This window comes from Ailuropoda melanoleuca, chromosome 2, assembly GCF_002007445.2.
Source record: "Ailuropoda melanoleuca isolate Jingjing chromosome 2, ASM200744v2, whole genome shotgun sequence".
Classification (NCBI taxonomy): domain Eukaryota; kingdom Metazoa; phylum Chordata; class Mammalia; order Carnivora; family Ursidae; genus Ailuropoda; species Ailuropoda melanoleuca.
In genome coordinates this window covers 49,164,274-49,185,045 of record NC_048219.1, presented here as the reverse complement: position 1 = coordinate 49,185,045, position 20,772 = coordinate 49,164,274, and the positions used below count along the sequence as shown (strand labels likewise).

The 20,772-nt window shown below is 35.1% G+C and overlaps 1 protein-coding gene across 1 annotated transcript in view; it reads left to right on the top strand.

Annotated features, from left to right (window-relative positions):
- The window catches only part of PIGK (phosphatidylinositol glycan anchor biosynthesis class K), a 116,691-nt gene that overhangs the window by 73,566 nt on the left and 22,353 nt on the right, over positions 1-20,772 (top strand). Inside the window, exon 10 of the mRNA XM_002922312.4 lies at positions 2,777-2,861. Coding sequence (XP_002922358.1) covers positions 2,777-2,861 — 85 coding nt within the window. The remainder of the gene's footprint in view (positions 1-2,776; positions 2,862-20,772) is intronic.

Sequence of the window (20,772 nt, the reverse complement as noted above, 5' to 3'; positions counted from 1 at the left end):
CATGGGGCCTACTTTAAAAAAAAAAAAAAAAGTCAAAGCAAATTGCTAGATTTCCAATATTTTTGTATCTTTTACAGTTATTGAGAAACATTTTGTGAATTAAATGTATTCCATCTTATACATTGTTACTTTACATTTTTGGAATAAACAAGAAGGGAGTGTCTTTTTCATATTTCTTTATACTCTTACAATTACTGCAGTGATTTAATCTTTTTTCATTTGTTTCAGCAAATATTTATTGAACTGGCTGGTGCCTTAACAGGACTCAAGGCAGTGGCACTGAATTGTATCAAGTAGTCATTGTATTCTTCCCCTCCACAGGCACACGGTAAAAAAGAAACAAACAAACACAAGTACATGCCAATTTCACTTAGAAGTCTCTGATGATTAAGGAAAAATTTTTTGTTGAATGATTTTTTTTTGATGATTGAATTGTGAGAGCTATTTATATATTCTTGATACAAATACTTTTTCAGATACATAATTTGCAAAAATTTTCTCTCATTCTGTAGGTTGTTTTTTCACTTTCTTGATGGTGTCTTTTGAAGCACAGACGTTTTAAACTTTTTAAAAAAGATTTATTTATTTTATGGAAAGAGAGAGAGAGAGAGTGGGTACAAGCAGGGGGAGGGGCAGAGGGAGAAAGAGAATCTTCAGTCAGACACCCAACTGAGTGAGCCACCCAGGGGTCCCGAAGTTTTAAATTTTGATGATATTCATTGTATCTATTTTTCTTTTGTTGCTTGATATGTGTTTTATATACCTAAACATGTAGATAGACTTCTTAAATGTACAGTGTGAAATTGTACATTTTAAAATAATGGTTTTTTGGTAATGAACATTTATTTTGTTTTATTTTTAATTGTGGTAAAATGCAATGTATTAGTCTGCTAGGGCTGCCATAATGGAGTACTACAGACTGGGTGGCTTAAATAACAGAAATTTATTTTCTCACAGTTCTAGAGGCTAGGAGGCCAAGATCAAGGGGTTGGCAGGATTGGTTTCGTCTAAGGCCTTTCTCTTTGACTTATTATAGATGGCCACATCTTCCCTTGGTGTCTTCATTTGGTCGTTACTCAATCTGCCTCTGTGCCCTGATCTTCTCTTCTTATAAGGACATTATCACATTGGATTAAGGCCTATGCCAATGACCTCACTTAACCTTAATTACAGCTTTAAACGACCCTATTCTGACTCATATTCTGAGGCACTTGTTCAACATATGAATTGTGGGGGGGACACAGTTCAGCCCATAATGTATATGAAACATAAAGTTTACCATTCGAATCATTTTTAATATCCATTTCAATTATCATAAACCATCATCACTATCTCCAGAGCTTTTTTCATCTTTAATACAGAAACTACCCTTTATTTTATTTTATTTTATTTTATTAACATATAATGTATTACTTGTTTCAGGGGTACAGGTCTGTGATTCATCAGTCTTACACAATTCACAGCACTCACCATAGCACATACCCTCTCCAGTGTCCATCAGCCAGCCCCCCCATCCCTCTCACCCTCCTTCACTCCAGCAGCCCTCAGTTTGTTTCTTGAGATTAAGAGTCTCTTATGGCAGAAACTATCCTTTAAACAATAACTTTCTGTTCTCTCCACCTTTGCTCCTGACAATCACTGTTCTGCTTTCTGTCCTTACAAAACAGTGTTTCAAGACAGTTTTTCATCATGAGTAAGTCTTCAAAATTCCCCAAAATTAATTATTTTTATACTAATTCTGCAAGGTATACACAAGCTTTTACCTAGTTAAGAGGTTCTTTAAGTTCTTAAATCATAGGCAAAATTTTGTCCTTGTTTATCTGCCTTTTTGTCTGGAGAGATTCTGCATTTTTCATCATCACATTCCTTAACTGCAGCCCTGGAGACTTAGACCAGTCTTGTTTGGTTATTTTTGAAGACAAATCAAGGTTTCAATTTTTAAAATTTAATTTTTAAGTTGATAAGTTGCTGTGCAATTTACAGAAAAAAATGGGTAAAGAAGGCTTAAATATGTTTAGGTCTTCCTGTTTTGAAATCTAATGCTTATTTCCTATTTCATAAAAGGGTCAATAATTTTTTAAAAACATTTTATCTAATTCTCTTCATTTGGGGAGATTTTATTCTTACTGTGTACTTTTCTATTTTGTACTATATTAAGTCTGTATTATGTCAACTCTGTATCTCACTGTAAATGTGGATGTTAAAATATTTTTCATATATAATAATGTTATTGTAGATACTGTTGTTTTCATTTTATTCATATATTCATTCAGCAAACATTTATTGAGTATTAATATACAAGATAGAGTAAGACATGATTTTTGTCTTCAGAGAGGTAAAAAATATATCTAGACAGGTTTAAAAAATTATATTTGAAAGAAGAGTAAGTAAAGAAGGAATTGGTGGTTGGTCCCAATAGGAAACAGAATGGGGAGATCAGAGAGGCATAGAGCTGCAAGGATGTGGCTGAAACAAGAGACTGGTACATAGAGAAGGAGTTGCATAGTTTTAAGTCTCAAGAGTAAAAGACAGGATCTGAGAATATTGGATGATGTTAGCTAATCTTATTACATAGTAACTAAATGCATTCTGAATGTACTTACGTCATTTAAAAATTATCACTAGGTGGTTTTTCATAGATTTTAATAAATACTGATTATTTCAGAAACATTAAATATAGATTTTTAATAGTTTTCATATTTGGCATATTTAAATATTTGCTGTATTTAAAAATAGTATTTACCTGAGCCGTGGTTTTTTAATGCCTTTTTTCCAGAGATAAGAAAGACTGGATGGATGAGGAACTAATGGAACCACTGCAATATGCTGAACAACTTCCTGTAGCTCAGATAATACACCAGGTTTGCTTCCCCCATTTTATTCTTTTGAAAGAAACAAGATTTTTAATCTTTGAAAAGTAATTGCCTTTGTTAGGTTTTTCAGAATCAATGTGGTATAGCTGAAAGGCATTCCAGGCCATCTATCCCTATTTAGACTCCACCTATTACAGTTGGAAGTCTCATTCAAAGCACAGTATTAAAAGGCTACTTGCTGTGCATAATGGAATTCTTACTTATATAAAATACAGGGTACAATCAGAATTATCTTTTGTTCATTACTTAACAACAAGACTTAATTTCAGAAAACTTTCATTTGAACCACTGTAGCACTTGTTAGTGACAAGGAAAAAGAGCTGAAAAATTGTCATTTGGTGTAATTTTTTTGAGTAGCTAAAATAAGAAAACAATCTTTCCTTACTTCCTTCACCCTACCCCATTATCAACTCTTGTAAAGTGTAATTCTGAATGTCAGGTGGGCAGTTTTTTTTTTTTTTTCATTTCCAATTATAATCACTCTATCATCCGTTCTGCATAACTATAATCTTAGAGAAGGCAGTGTGGTAGGTATTTAAACTAAGATTTTATGGTGTGATTTTGACGGAATGTAAAGTCTGGCTCTGCCCTAGCCAGAATCTGAGAATTTTAAGTGGTCTATTGACAAGATTCAGGGCCTTCATATTCTGCCAGATTTTTCGGAATCTATAGATTGTAGAAAATATTAAAAGCCCTTAAATATCAGAATATGTCAGAATTTTAGGTGACTGTTAATTATTATTATTAGTCTTTCCATATGTCTTTGTCAACCAAAAGGATTTTCATTTAGCGGATTTGGTTAGAAGTTCTGGTTTGAGCTTATTAAAAGAAACAGGCTTTTACTTTAACATGTTGGCTATATAGATCTTTTCATTGACATTGAAATTTAATATTCTATGAGAAATTACAAAAAAAAATATGACCAGAAATTTGCTGCTTTGGGAAGCCTATCTGGGTTTGGTAATCAGGTCCAGTTTATATGTCAGGAATTCCCCAGTGTTGTCAGAGCTTAAATGACCTAACAGCCTGCAAATGTCACATTTAAAATTCTGTCTTCATGCCTGACTCTCAGCATAAATGAATTAAACAGCAGAGCAGGCAGCAAGTCAATATGTTCTTAACAGTAAGAGTGAGCAATGAAACAGTTTGTGGTTTGTTCAGAATAGGTAAATAGAATCTGCCCAGAGCAGTTCACCTGGAATAAAATCTGAAACAGGAAACAAGAATTAACCTTTAGGATGGTTGACCAGATGAAATGTCAGTCATATTTTTATAGCATGAATGAACCAGTAAACTATGCTTTATGTAACAGCTGCATTTTGCTATTATACACTGTATGAATTCAAAGATGAAAAATTTTGACCATGGTAAAAATTTATATTATGATATTTTTGGCAATACAAGAAGCTATATTAATTTTAACAGTGAATTATAACATTATAATGAAAATTATATAGTACCTGTAGTTATAAAATTTCAATTTTTAAGAAGTTTGCAGGAAAGGATTTATTTTATTTTTACTGAATAAAATTAATTCTGTTCTCAAGGGGTAATCAGGAAAGGACATTGTTAAACCAGGCTCTTATTTATTCTTCTTATTTCCTTTTACTGACAGTAGTACAACTTTGGGACTGTTACTATCATCTGTCCAAGTGGTCTTTAAGAAATATAGGAGTTACGTTGCTAGAAGTTCACTTATGAGTGAATTACTTGAAAGCAGTTTTTTCCTCTAAGAAATAGTAATACATGTGCTAATTAGGTTCAGCCAGTCCCTCAGAAGCTTTTTAATCTATAATATATCCAAATTATAGCATGATTGTCATATATATGTAACCCACACTTGTTGGTGTTTCTACACTATAAGTAACTATTTTCCTGTACTCTTGTTTCATGCCTATTTTGGAACATGTATCATTTCTATTTGAAATAACATTATTTATTCATATGTCTTTCATCTCTTATTTGATTGTCTTTCTGGACATTCTTGATTTCTTGATATTCCTTTCAGCATCTTACCTTGTGCCACGTATGCATATATCTGAATGTATGGAGGTGTATTTTTAATGGTATACTGAGAGCCAGCAGCACCTCCTTTCACTACTACCCAGACATCAGAAGCCAGAGCCTGTCACTAGTAGCACAGTTTAGAAGCTGCAGGAGAGGAGGAGCAGGGACAGGGACTATAACATAAGGAATAACTTGAGAAATGGAAGAGAGAGGAATGGGTCTCAGTATTCTGTGTAATTAATTTTTTTTTCTTTTTTAAACTATTTTATTTATTTATTTGTCAGAGAGAGACAGAGCACAGGCAGGGAGAACAGCAGGCAGAGGAAGAAGCAGGCTCCCCACTGAGCAGAGAGCCCAATGAGGGACTTGATCCCAGGACCCTGGGATCATGACCTGAGCCAAAGGCAGATGCTTAACCAACTGAGCCACCCAGGCGTTCTTCTGTCTAATTAATTTCTTGTGTATGTTACTTAAATAGCATTTTACAGTCAGGAGCTAAGCAAGATTCTTAGTGTTGCCATTTTATACTGCCAAATTATTTACCATTTTTAGGTGTCCTAGCAATACAATTAGGTAACACAAGAGACTCAAATTATAAACAATAGAATTAATAAAAGAATCTAGTAAGATAGCTAGATATAAGATAAACTGATAGCATCTCTATATTTGTGGTAAGCACACAGAATGGAAATGGGAAAATTTTTCTTTCACAATAATGAAAAGAACCATAAAATACTTAGGAATAAATTTAACAAGTAAACTACAGGACCTATGTAATTCGAATTATAGAAACATACCATGTTTCATAAACAGACATACCAAATACTTGATGGGCTGCAGGGAACTTAATATCATAAAAGTATAATTTTTTCCAAATTAGCAATTCTAATTAGAACAGAAGCAAAAAAAAGTGTTTTTAATGGTAGGAAAATATTGACCACATAGTTCATGTGGAAGAACAAATATCCAGTAGTAGCTAAAAAGGGAGATGCATCGGGGCGCCTGGGTGGCTCAGTCGTTAAGCGTCTACCTTCGGCTCAGGGCGTGATCTCAGGGTCCTGGGATTGAGCCCCACATCAGGCTCCTCCACTGGGAGCCTGCTTCTTCCTCTCCCACTCCCCCTGCCTGTGTTCCCTCTCTCGCTGGCCGTCTCTCTCTCTCTGTCAAATAAATAAAAATATAAATAAAAAGGGAGATGCATCTTCCTTACCCAGATATCAGAACAGAGCCACTAGAATTAGATACATATGAGCAAAGGAATAGACATATTTGTCTATTGGGACAAAGGAATAGACAAGTGGATTAACGGAATATAATGGAAGAGTGGATTTCAAATTTTATTTATTATAATTCACAGTAATAAATATATTTTATATGCATTATGACCCTTGATATATGTGTTTATATGTTTGTGTTAAAAAAGAGAACTAAAGGGGCACCTGAGTGGCTCAGTTGGTTGAGCGTCCGACTCTTGGTTTTGGCTCAGGTCATGATCTCAGGGTCATGAGATTGCCCTTTGTTGGGCTCTGCACTCAGCGTGGAGTCTACTTAAGATTCTTTCCCACTCCCTCTCCCTCAACCCCTCTCCCCATGCACGTGCTCTCTCTCTCCCGCAAAATAAATAAATGAAATCTTAAAAAAATAGAAATAAAAGTTTCATGAAGCACTTACCCTTGTTATATGTAATATATATACTGATATTTTCTTTATCTATTTTATATTTTTTAAAATACCAAATAAAGCCTACTCAATTGATCTTAAAAGCAACAGGTAGTCTTGACCTGTGACTTGAAAAACACTAGAATAGAGAATCCAGAGAAAAAATTCATTATTTGATCATTTAATATATGAATAAGATGATACATCATTTCAGTAGAAAAATGGTTAAGTTTCTGTTTCATACTGTATATGATGTAGATTTCCTATAAAGACAAATTAAAATAAATAAAAATTTTAGAAGAAAATTTAGGCTTTTGCTGTTTATAATCTGGAAGTAAGGTAGAACTTTTTAATAAACATGAAACCCAGAAGATATGTTCACGTCCAAAAAAGGGAAAATTGTATACAACACAAGATACCACAACATTAAAAGACTAATGTTAAAATCAAGACAAAATGTTTACACAGAAGACAATAGTAAATTACTTAATACCTAAAATATACACAAAACTCTTATAAGTTTGTAAGAAGCAAAAAAAGTAACTCAGGAAAAAAAGATAAAAGAGATGAAAAGCAGCCCAAGCAAAACAAACCGAAATTATCCACGAATGAAAGAAAAGAGTCTCAAACTCAGTAAGGAAGTGCACATTATGAAGTTGGTGAAACTATTTTATGCCCATCAAATTGGCAAAAATTAAAGTCACACTTTGGAAAACAGTTTGGCGATTCCTTAAAGGGTTTAAACATAGAGTTACCATATGACCTGATGTTTTCAACCTGGTTATATAAAAACATGCATCCACACAAAAACTTGTACATGAATGATCATAGCAGCATTATTCATAATGGCCAGTAATTGGAAACAACCCAAATGTTCATCAACTGATAAATGGATAAAATAAAATACAGTGTACCCATACAGTGGGATATTATTCAATGATAAAAGGGAATGAAGTACTGATACATGCTACAAAATGGATGAACCTTGACAACGGTATGTTAAGTTAATGAAGACAGTCCCAGAAAACCACATATTGTATGGTTCCATTTATACAAAATATCAAGAATAGGCAAAATCTATACAAAGAGAAACATTAGTGGTTGCCTTGGACTGGAATGGGGCAGAGAAATGGGGACTGAATGGGTACAGAGTTTCTTTTCTTGGAGTGTTAAAGATGTTCTAAACTTACTGGTGATCATTGCATAGCTCTGTGAATACACTGAAACTATTGAATTGTACACTTTAAAAGGGTGAATTTTATAATATCTGAATTATATCTATAAGATAATTTAAAAATTAAAATCACCCATTTCTGGCAGAGATGCTAGGAAAAAGGTACTTGTATACCTTGTTGCTAGATATCTGAATAATTTCTACCTTTTTAGAAAGTCATCTTGTAACATCTCTTCACATTTAATATATTCAGTACACTCTTCAACGGAATGGTTCCACTCATGAGAATCTAGTCTGTACTACTAATACATGAATAAAAGTACTAATATACAAGAATCTCAGTACAATAATATTTATAGCAGCTTTCCTTGTGGCCACAACATATTGGAAACAATGTGAATGTCCCTCAGCATAGTTAATAACCGTTGTATATGTTTTTTAGGAACCACAATTCGATAGAGCAAATATATTTTTTCTTCATTTTCTTATAATTGGATTGACTCTCTTATCAACTAACCTTTTTCCTTTCTTTCCTTTCCTCTTGACTAATGATAGGAAGTTTAATCCAGGCACTCACACCCTGGATTTTCTCCCTCTTCCACTCCTTCCTGGGATGATGGAATCACAGTTTAGGTAATAGGGGGTAGTTGATAGAGCTTCACAGCACTGAGAGATTCAAAGTGTACCTACTGAGACATACTGTTCTATTGCGTCTTTTGGTATCGGCATCGTCTCTTCTGGTACTCACAGAGATGGTTGGTGTGCACAGCACATCGGTTAATACTTACTGTACCACCTCTGCACGTGGTTGCCGAGCTCTAGCAATGTTAGAGGAAGAAATCAGGGTTGACAGTGGCCAAGACCAGCTCCTTATTTGTTGTCATTCCTCCTCTTTTTTTATCCCTCTTGATGACTTTCTCACTTTTCTCTCTAGCCCCCTTTCCCCGTATTTCCTTCTATTTGAGTCCTGTAAACTAAAGTTATATAAATTCTTCCCAAATGTTGGTGAATTTTGTTGGTATTTTCATTGGAAAGTACATTAAATGCAGTGTCTGATACTTAGTAGACACTGGACAAGTATGGTGACTATTGATTGTTGAAGGTAAGGATCTTTGACATGCTAAGAAGCTAAGAGAGTTAAGGGATCTCCAAAGGTCACTAAGAGCTTGTTGACAAACCTATTTATGATTTTCAGGTTCCTTTCAAAGCCAACAACGGTAGTATTAATTAAGCATTTTTGAGTATGTATGCAATTGTAGGAGTCATTATATTAACAATTTAAGCAAACTCGTGTCCTACTATGAAAGTTAGAAAGTACAAATCATAGAAAAGTGTAAATTGCATTTACTGATACAAGGGACATTACTATATAGGAAACTACAACTGATCTTTTTAAGGATTTATGACGTTTGTTAGGACTTAAAAATACTATCAAGAAATAGAAAAACCATGCAAAGAAAGTAGTTTGGTTAACTTTGCGTGGTTATATTGATAATTTCTTTTTAAAGGTGATTATCTGGGGTACTTGGGTGGCTCAGTTGGTTAAGTGTCTGCCTTTGGCTCAGGTCATGATCTCAGGGTCCTGGGTTGGAGTTCTGCATTGGGCTCCCTGCTCAGAGGGGCGTCTGTTTCTCCCTCTCCCTTTTCCTCTCTTGCCCCTGCCCACGCTCTCTCTCTCTTTCAAATAAATAAATAAAATAATAAATAAAAAAATAAATAAATAAATAAATGTGATTATTTTTTTTCTCTTAATCTGCTTACTAGGAAAGCCGGTATGAAACTATGTTACTGAGACAGATATGAAAGGAAGTGGATTATTTTCCCATATAAATGATTTTAGGTTTATATCACAGATGTTAATTTTAAAATTAAGCCACTTTTAAAAATAGCTTAAATTTAAGATTAAGATTTGAAATATGTGACTCTAGTATGGTACTTTTATGAAAAGTTGGTATTTTTACTTTGTAAAAAGAATTGCATGCAGAGGTGTCAGAGAACATTTTCTTTAAGAATTAAAAGTAGCTTCATTTCACTTTAATTTGTAAACATAAGTCGATTAGCCTCATGTGGAGTTTATTGAATGATAAAATAATGACAAGTAGAGATTTAAAAAATAGACACAAGAATCTTTTCAAAGGAGAAATTTGTTTATAGTTAGGAATATGTATTAGAGAAGTCTCAAATACAGATGTTACTTAAGCTTTCTTTGAAATAAAATATTTTAGAAATGTACTGAAAATGAAAAGGTCAGTAATGAATGAATATGTATAATTTAAATTATAACACTTTTTTTTAGTCTCATCTAGTTAGACATGTGTTTTATTTTTTTTAAAGTTTTGTGTCAAGAATCAATTTTAGTTAGCCCTTGCAGGTGTTAAAATATCTAGGCCTGGGGGTGCCTGGCTAGCTTTGTTGGTTAAGCGTTCGACTCTTGATTTTGGCTCGGGTCATGAGCTCAGGGTCCTGAAATCGAGCCCTGTGTTGGGCTCCACACTGGGTCTGGAGCCTCTTGAAGTTCTCTCAGTCCCTCTGCCCTGCCCCTTGTGCTAAATGAATGAACGAACAAACAAACAAAGTATCTAGGCCTGTATACATGTTTAGATATACAAAATGACACTAATACAAACATGTAGGTAAGTCTTATGTGCAGAATTCATAGATCATCTTGCTATCCTAGAAACCTCAGTATGTATATAGATTATACAAATGATAAAGGTCATATCACAGATCAGTGGGAAATTAAAGAACTATTTAATAAATGATGCTAGGACAATTGATTAAGTATTTTGGGGGGAGGACTTGAGTCTTGCTTTGTAACACATGGAGAAGTAAATTCTAATTGGAGATCAATACAAACAATGGAAAATATCAAATTAATGAGAAAGCATATTGGTAAATATTTGTAGGTAAGGACTTTCTAAGCATGGAAAAACTACGACGGATAATTGACATGTTTGACTTTGTAAAATGTAAAAGTTATGTACATCAAAGTGAAAAGGCAAATATCAAGGTGGAAAAATACTTTCCTCAGAGAATTAACATCTTTAAATATCACTTTTACAAAGTGATAATGAAAAAAACCTAACACTCCAGTAGAAAAGGAACAAAGAAGTTAATACAGATATGCCTCAGAAGTTGAAATAAAAATGGCTAGTAAACTGAAAAAAAACATGTTAATATTCATTAGTAATCTAAGAATTGTTCATTTCAACCATAAAGTACCACTTTAAAAAATCTCTTAGGTTAGCAAAGACGTGAATAGTAGTAATACTCAGTAATGACAAAGCACACACACGACTGTAGAGGAGTGTATATTGGCACAAATCAAGGACAACATAGTAATTTGTACCAACATTTGTAAATATATTTATGAGCTATGTTTATATAACATGCCCAGTTGAATACACATGTTTATTCTCCTTCCTGAAAAACTCCACTAAAGTGACAGTAAAGACAAAATATATAAACTCCAAAAGACAAAGAAAATGTAACAGGAGAGAAGAGCAGATGAGAGGCAATTAATATTGGAAGAAAAAATGTAGTTGAACAAATGGTAACCAACTTAGCAGAGTGGAAAACTTAAGCCCTAACTTCCGTCATGGGGGAGACCTGTAAATCAAGCCAATTTGTACCGTAGAATCCTGGAAAGGCAGCCACCAAGTTGGGTGCAAAGAGGAACTCCTAATGACCTCCTCCTATTTAGTTCTCAGAACATTGACATCTAAGCTTATATGCTATCAGATAGAAGGTTGGAGAATTCCTCCCTGAATATATTGGTCTAATAGAAAAATAATGTACATTTTAACATTTGCAGGACCCCAGTTTAATACCCCAGTTGCACTGGCTTATCCCACTTGTAGGCCCAGTGGTTGATAAGTGCTGCTAATGCATGACTGCTGTTTTATTTTTTCACTCTAACTTTGAATATACAACTAAGAATTACCAGACTATTGAAGAATGCCCTTATTTTGAAAGACAAAGATCAAAATAAGCAAATGGAACAGAAGAAAATTTAATAACATTACCACCACCTTAGAAGGAAATGAGAAGATATCTTATTTATGAAACAGGGTGCTATATAGAAAAGGAATATTCAGAAAATAAGTAAGAGCTCTTAGAAATTAAAACTATGAGAGTAAAAATAATTTCAGTAGAAAGTTTTGAAGGCAAAATTGGGGAACTCTCTCAAAAGGTAGGACAAAAAGACAAAAGGAAAATTGGAGAAAAAGGGTAAGGAGGAATTGGAGGAATAACTGTTGGTAGACAATTTTATATGAGTCTCTCATATTTCTGTACATCTTGTGAGCAGAGACACGGATAGGCTTTTGTTCTGTATTCTCTTGTTAAAGGTGTTTGTATAGTGAACAGACTTGGAAAACAGAGATAGTGACTCCCTCAGGAGCAAAGGGCAGATTTGTTTGCTATGCAGTATGATAAAGATAATATTTCCCTCTAGGACAAAGATTGGATAGATTTGTTGCAGCATCTTATAAAAAAGCTTAGGATTTTCTGATGTGGGGATTTCCTAACCTGTTACATAAATTTATTATGTGCATAGCATCTGCCTAGGCCTGCCACTGCATTGTCCCCATGGGACTTGGGAGGCAAGGAGAACCGGCACAAACATGAAGAAGCTCATGCTGCTGTGAGTAATAAAGTCCCTTGTCTCTAACCCAGGAGTCTCATGTCTTCTGCCAGTATCCATAAAACTGTTCCAGGCTAACCTGTTACCCTGGAAGTAGGTAAAATTTCACATCTCTTATAGTTTTTAGACAATAGCTAGTGAAGTCCAACACCTGACTAATGCAAGTCCTAGAAAAAGAGGACAGAAAAAATGGAGGGGAGCATATATTAAAGAAATAATACAAGAAAACTGTTCCAGAACTCAGTGGCTTCCTAAGTGATCCGTACTATGAAACAAATAGACCTCATACCAAGGAATATTGTTTTGAAATTTTAAAACAGTAAAAAATAAAAAGGAGATTCTAAAAACTTTCAGAATAGGAGAGGGGGAAAAAAAGGCCACAGTAAAAAAACAACAACCAAGAATCAGAGTGTCATCATACTTCTCGATAGCAACACTTAAAACAAGAAAGCAGTAGAGTGATGTCTTCAAATTTTGTGAGAAAATATTTCCAATTTAAGATTCTATTCATTGCTAAATTATACTTCAAATATGGTATAGAAAGATATTCAAAGTTGCAAAAAAATTTTTTCCCTCCTTTCTCAAGAAGTTACTGGGTGACTTATTGAGTGAACAAATAAACCAAAAAACCTGAAAGCATACCATCCAGATGCAAGAGATTGATCCATCACCGTGAGATGCTAGTGAAACTCCCAGACTGATGGTGAAGGAAGTTTCAGTGACAGCCTTACAGAATAGAAGCTGTATTCCTTAAATACAAACTATTCAATTATATGTCAGTAAAACTTGGGGGGAAAAAAGTATGAACTAGAGCAGGATGATGGAGTGCTCCAAGATGATTGTGGGACCAGTGGAGTGATGACAAATTATCTGATGTGTTTAACCATACTAAGAGAAGGTTTAGTAATATCTTAAGAGTAGATTAAGTAATAGCTACATAGAAAAGCCAACAGGGAGTTGAAGTAACAATTTCAGGAAAAAAAAAAAAGTTGGGTAAAAAGATGTAAAATCAGAGTGTATTTTGTGGTTCAACTCACACCATAGTTACATGGTTATAATAATGAAGCAATTGATTGTTTTACCAGAAATTTTAATGTAAGTATATAGGGAAGATAGGAAGAGGAGAACTGGTAGGGGGAGGGGAGGAATTGGGAGCATGATGATGTCAAGAAACAAACTTATCCTGCATCGGAAATCAGTAGATACAGTGTCTAAGATTGCAAAACAAGTCAAATAATGGTATAAGCATGTTATCTAGACATATTGGAGGTGAATACAGAAGAAACAAATGACTCTGAGATGGTTAACTCTGAGGCAGGAGAATTGGAAATGAAGTGGTAATGGAACTATTATTTTTTGTTATGAAGTTCATGTTACTAGTTAGGTTCTAGAACAATGTTCAGGCAATACTTTACTAAATACAAAAATTTACTAAAATTAGAAATTAAATGGAAAACAATAAAGAAAAGTCAATGAAACCCTTTGTTATTTCTTTGAAAAGATAAAATTGATAACACATTTAGCTAGCCTGAATAAGAAAATAGACAGAAAAAACCTACCAAAATCAAGAACCAAAGAGGGAGCATCACTATAACCCCTTTAGAAATCAAAAGGATTCTTTTTTTTTTATTTTTTTTTTAAGATTTTATTTATTTATTCTACAGAGGTAGAGACAGCCAGCGAAAGAGGGAACACAAGCAGGGGGAGTGGGAGAGGAAGAAGCAGGCTCATAGCAGAGGAGCCCAATGTGGGGCTCGATCCCATAACCCCAGGATCACGCCCTGAGCCTAAGGCAGACGCTTAACCGCTGTGCCTCCCAGGCGCCCCTAGAAATCAAAAGGATTCTAAGTAAATTTTATGAAGACCTTTATCCCAACAAATTAGATAACTTAGGTGAAATGGACAAATTCCTAGAAAAATACAAATATTAAAAGTGACTCAAAAAGAAACGGAAAAGCTGAATAGACCTTTATCAAGACAAGCAATGAATTTGTAAGTTCAAAACTTACCACAAAAAAAGTCTAGACAGTGATGGCATCAGTGGTGAATTCTATCAAACATTTAAGTAAAAAATAATACACAATCAGAAAAGCGAGGAGGACGCACGGAACGCTTCCCAACTCATTTTATGAGGCCAGTATACCTTGAGATCAAAGACATCACAAGAGAAGAAAACCACAGATCAATATCCCTCATGAACATAGACATAAAACCATATCAGAGTATTAGCACAGGAACAAGAGACAGCTTGTATAAGATCAAACAGCTAATCTGTGGTAAAGGCAAGAGTTGAACATGGACAGTCTAGCACCAGAGCTTGTATTCTTTTTTTTTTTTTTTAAGATTTTTTATTTATTTATTCAACAGAGATAGAGACAGCCAGCGAGAGAGGGAACACAAGCAGGGGGAGTGGGAGAGCAAGAAGCAGGCTCATAGTGGAGGAGCCTGATGTGGGGCTCGATCCCATAACGCCGGGATCACGCCCTGAGCCAAAGGCAGACGCTTAACCACTGTGCCACCCAGATGCCCCTAGAGCTTGTATTCTTATACACTTGACTACATTATGCTATGAAAGCAACAAAGATATGCTGTGAATTCAGTAAATACTGACTGAATTTAAACCTCCAATGAGTGTGTCTCTTCTTGGTCCTGATGATTATTGTCCCCATTTGTGAAATTAAATTTATCTTACTATCTCAGCCTGTTTCTGTATTAGACAAGCATATATATGCACAATTTAAACATTTTGATTAGAGACCTTTCAGTAGATGCTTTCCTGGGATTTAAGATGTGGGAGAAATTCAGTTCTGGGATTCAATAGCATGAAACAGTTTTATCTTCTTCATTAATTCCAGACCCTCCACTAAGACAAAGGCTCTGTGTAAACAAAGGCACAAACCCCTGTGTGCTTTAAAAAACTTCAACTTACTCAAATGTTATCTATCTATCTATCATCTATCTATCTAGATAGGTAACATATCAGTGAATACTTTGCCTTAACAGAGATTTATTATCCACTTCCCCCCCCCACTTTGTTCTTACCCGTATTCCAAGCTTTCTCTGAATCCCCCTATTTCAATGATAAGACTCCTTATAGTCCTTTACATTTTTAAGTATTTGTGGATTGCAGGATCTCTGTGTTTTAATGCATCTCTACACAGTGTACATGATCATGGTGCAGTTTAACCTTACTGTTCTCTTTCATTCATACAAGCTGCTCAAAAAATTACTGTAGAGTGCCATGTCCATTAAAGATAAGTTTACTAGAGAGAAGTATTGGAGAGTGGCCTGTCAGGCCCCGGTTTAAAACATAGAAGGTTATCTTGCAAATGTTCCATCTGTGCTTGCTTAATTCCTTTTTAATCCTAGATAAATTTTTTTCCAGCATAACCAGTCTGTGTAGTGCCCTGGTATATGCATTGTTTTTCTTTGGGGGTACTCTTGACATCTGAGTGGAACAGTTCTTTCACTGTGCAAGGCTGGTCTGGGCATCACAGAACATTTGGCATTCCTGGTGCCATTAGCACTTCTCAGTCATTATGATACCAAACAATGTCTCACCTTTTCTGAACTCCTCCCCTAATGGAGGGCAAGACCTCAGGTTGAGGACCATTGCAGGCAATTATTTGCAATATATGCCCATAGAACCTTTTATTTGTTTAATCCAGTCTCTTAATCTTGTAATTATGATATTTAAATATATATGTAACTAGAATCCTGCTCACTTGTCTGAACTCTGAGATGTTGTCTTAGACTCTACCATTCTAGCTTTTGTCACTATATGAAATGGATTCAAATCATTTTTCTGTTCTTCTGTCCTTGATAACTCTTCATCTTGTTTTACTGTAGCTGTTTTGGCATTTTAATGTTTTTCTATTCCAATAATACCTACCTCATTATAGCTAAACTTTACTAAAGGTTGACTGAAATGTCCGTCAAGTAGAAAATCTGACACGTTTTTGGAAATGCGCCTATTGAATTATCGATATCTGGAAACTCATCAAAAGGTTGCTGAATCCATATCACTCTCTCTGCCTAGGGACTGACTAAGATTGCTTTCAAATCTTATAGAGCTTTCCCTAATGATTGCAATTTTAAAATGGAAGTCTAATGGAAAATAATATACTGTTCATTTATTTTCATTCAAATAATAAGGCAAGTAATAAAAATTAAACTACTTGAAGGTCATGTGCTGTTCTTTTAATATCAACTAGGATATAATTTTAAATTTATATAAATTAACCTCTGCTTTCATATTATAACTTATGACAGTCACTTCCAAAATGTCACTTTTCAAGGAAGAAATGAAATGGTAAAGCTGTTTGAAAATAGTGATCAATATTTCAATACTGATATTTCATCAACTTTATGTAAGTTTGAAAAATTTTGTTCATCTATAAATTTGTCACTATAGTTTTTGATATATTAAATTTCTGTATTAGAAATGAAAAATGTGAGGGGCACCTGGTTGGCTCAGTTGGAGGAGCACGCAATTCTTGATCTCAGGGTCATGAGGTCAAGCCCCATGGTGGGTGTAGAGATTACTTAAATAAATGAATTTAAAAAAAAAAGAAAAATGTGAGCCTCACTAGTCAGTAAGTATTCCAAAAATTTAAAAAAAAGATACCAGTTTTCACCTAATTTGTTAAGATTTTTAAAATGAGGATTGTTGATATTGGTAAAGAGGCAGTGCGTTGGGCAAAGGGCATACTCCTAAATTGCTGATGGGATTTAAGTTAATACAGCCTTTCTGAAAGTAGTTTGTGTGTGTGTGTGTGTGTGTGTGTGTGTGTGTGTGTGTGTGTGTTTTAAATAATAATGGTAATTCTACCTCTAGGATTTTATTCCAGAAGAAGGAATTAGATTAGGACAGAAAGATTTATGTTTAAAATTGTTATGTTCATTATAGCATTTCTTGGGAAACAACATAATGTAATAGGGTAAACTGGAATTGAATCCAAGTTTCACCATTTAATAACTGTCCCGTCTTGGCCAAGTCTCTCTCTCTCTCTTTTTTTTTTTGAGAGAGAAAGAGAAGGAGAGAGAGTGCATGTGAGCACATGCAAAGTTGGGGGGGCGGCCAGAGAGAAAGGACAGGAGAGAATCTTAAGCAAGCTCCACGCTCAGCATGGAACCCGACAACGGGCTCCATCTCATGACCCTGAGATCATGACCTGAGCTGAAATCAAGAATTGGACACTTAAACAACTGAGTCACCCAGGCACCCCTTGAGCAAGTCTTTTAATCATTCTTTTTTTTTTTTAAGATTTTTATTTATTTTTTTGACAGAAACATAGAGCCAGAGAGCACAAGCTGGGGGAATGGCAGAGGGAGAGGGAGAAGCAGGCTCCCGCTGAGCGGAGAGCCCAATGTGGTGCTCAATCCCAGGAGCTTGGGATCATGACCTGAGCCGAAGACAGATGCTTAACCTACTGAGCCACCCAGGCACCCTCTTTTAATCGTTCTTTTGCAGATCATCCTTTGGAAATACGATGATAATGATAACAGTGAGAACAATACGTCTTGACAATGTCTTGACGATGACAAGACAGCAGACTGCTTCATCTGGATAAAATGCTGCTGAATATATCTAGTTAGGTCCCTGTACAATTTTCCATAGCATATGTTACAAATATTTGCTGTAGTCTTTATGACCCTACTTTATTTCTATCCCCTTTAATGCTCAGCTTATGACTTAGTCTCCTAAATCTGGATAAAAATGAGGTCATTAGGCAAAAACACTGTCAGTATACCTTCCCTGTACCTTCAGACTCATTTGCGTCTTCCTGAGTCTTTATCTTTTCTGTCCATCTCAAAGGAAGAAGTGTGTGAATTGTATGAGGGATACCTTGCTTACACAGCCAGGAACCTTGTTCCATCAGTTAATGCCTCTCTCTCTCTTGTCTTTACACTCTCCGCTGTTGACTTAGGTGTCCTTAGTCCTTAAAACAGTCTTCCTCAGTTTGCTTTCCCTTCAGGCTTTACTTGTCTCTCTTTTCTCTCTTGTTGTGGTTTTAAAAATAAACTAGCTCCTAACAACAGAAAAACAATCCAGTTAAAAAATAAAGGGCTTCAATAGACATTTCTCCAAAGAAGATATACAGATGGCCAATATGCACATGAAAAGGCGCTCAGCATCGCTAATCAATGGGAAAATGTAAATCAGAACCACAATGAGATGCCTCTTCATAGCCATTAGCATGGCTATTATGAAGTAAAATAAAATAAAAATAAAATACAGAAAATAATGAGCGTTGGTGAGGATGTGGAGAAGTTGGAACCCTTGTGCACTGCTAGTGGAAATGTAAAATGGTACAGCCACTATGGAAAACAGTATGGTGGTTCCTCAAAAAATTTAAACAGATTCACCATATGAGCTAGCAGTTCTACTTCTGAGTACATAATCAAAAGAATTAAAAGCAGGAAATGAACAGATATTTGAACCCCAAGATTTATAGCAGCATTACTCATAATAGTCAAAAGGTTGGAACATCCCAAATGTCTGTCAGTGAAGAAACAGATAAACAAAATGTGGCATATACATACTATGGAATACTATTTAACCTTAAAAAGGAAGTAAATTCTGACACGTGCTTGAACTTTGAAGATTTTATGCTAAGTAGAAAAAACCAGACACAAAAGTACAAATGTTGTATGATTCCATTTATATGAAGTACCTAGAATAGTCAAATTCTGATAAAGAAGATAGAATGCTGGTTGCTAGGAGCTGAGGGAGGAAGGAGGGGGAGTTATTATTTAATGGGTAGAGAGTTTCAGTTTGAGAAGATAAAAAGCTCTGGAGATGGTTGGTGGTGATGGTTGTACAACAGTGTGAATGTACTTACTGCCTTTGAATTGTACACCTGAAAGTGGATAAATTGGTAAATTTTATGTATAGTTTACCACAATAAAAAAATAAACTAGCTCTCTTCATTTCTTCATTCCTATTTCTTTTTCATTTTACTTTATTCAAGCTTGTACTTCAGCAGCTGCTCTGTAACTGTTTTTGCAGAGTGTACTACGTTCCTTAATTTTCACATTATCCTAATCTTTTGACTTCTTTGTGATGTTTTCCTCTGTTAATTAATCTCTCTGAAACCGTTTTTCTTTCCTCCTGAACCATCACTGTGTACTGGTTTTCCTCCAATGTCTGATCACATCCTTCAAAAATCTTTTGCTGATCTCTTCCTAGCCCTATCTCTAGGATTCTGTGCCTTTTACAAATTCCTACTGGACATGTACTCCCTATTGTTTAATCTACGATAATGGTTTTAAAATATCATTTATATGCCAGTGATCCCCCACACATCCTCGTCTCCTTGCTGAGTCACAGAACAATATTTTATTGTCTGTATGATAGCTCCACCTAGATATTAAACACATTGTATAACAGAATTCAGCCCTTTCCTAAAAGATTCTTCTGTTATGTTTGGTATATCAATGCCACTATATTCTTAATAATGTGGCTTTAGAATCTTTGGCTTTTTTTTTTTTCTCTGTCTCTCCCCCCTCCTTCTCTCCCTCCCTTCTCCATCCTCTCTTTCTCTCTGCTTATCTCTTCTCCCTCTCACAATATTCATATATATTGGTTTTTAATTCCTATTTACTCTGTCCCTTAAATGTCTCTTAAATTCATCTGCTTTTTTTCTTAATATGTTGTGCATCGGCAAGTAGGTGCAAAAAATATTTTTTGGTTAATCATAATTATCATCAGAAAATAATTAATTAGTACTGTTGAAAAGTTATCACTCCCATTTTGTTCATGCATGAACTGAGGTACAGAATAGTTTAAGTAACTTGCCTAAGGTCTTCCATCTTGTAAGTGACAGAGCCAGAATTTGGATGTAGGACTATTTGACTTCAAAACCCTTCCTCTTTTTTTTTTTTTAAAGATTTATTTATTTATTTGACAGAGATAGAGACAGCCAGTGAGAGAGGGAACACAAGCAGGGAGGGTGGGAGAGGAAGAAGCAGGTTCATAGCGGAAGAGCCTGATGTGGGGCTCGATCTCACAACACCGGGATCACACCCTGAGCCGAAGGCAGACACTTAACCGCTGTGCCACCCAGGCGCCCCTCAAAACCCTTCCTCTTAACTACTATGCTGTAATACCTCCTGTGAACATTGCGAAGTTCTTACAAAGGAACTTTGTCCTCAGGAAATGTGATGTATGAGGTGTCAACAGATGTAATGCATGTTATGGTTAGTTGAAACCATATTTTGGAAGACGTAAGTATCAACATTTTAGTAAATATTCAGTACATGAATATCCATTCATTTAGAAACTGGCCTGAAGAGAATCCATTACCTTCTTCACAATTCTGTTCCTGATTTCCTTCTCCATCCCAGTTGTCCTTGGCTCCCTGGTGGGCGCTTGAAACAAGGTAGAAATGTGAAAGGATACAGGTACAAGA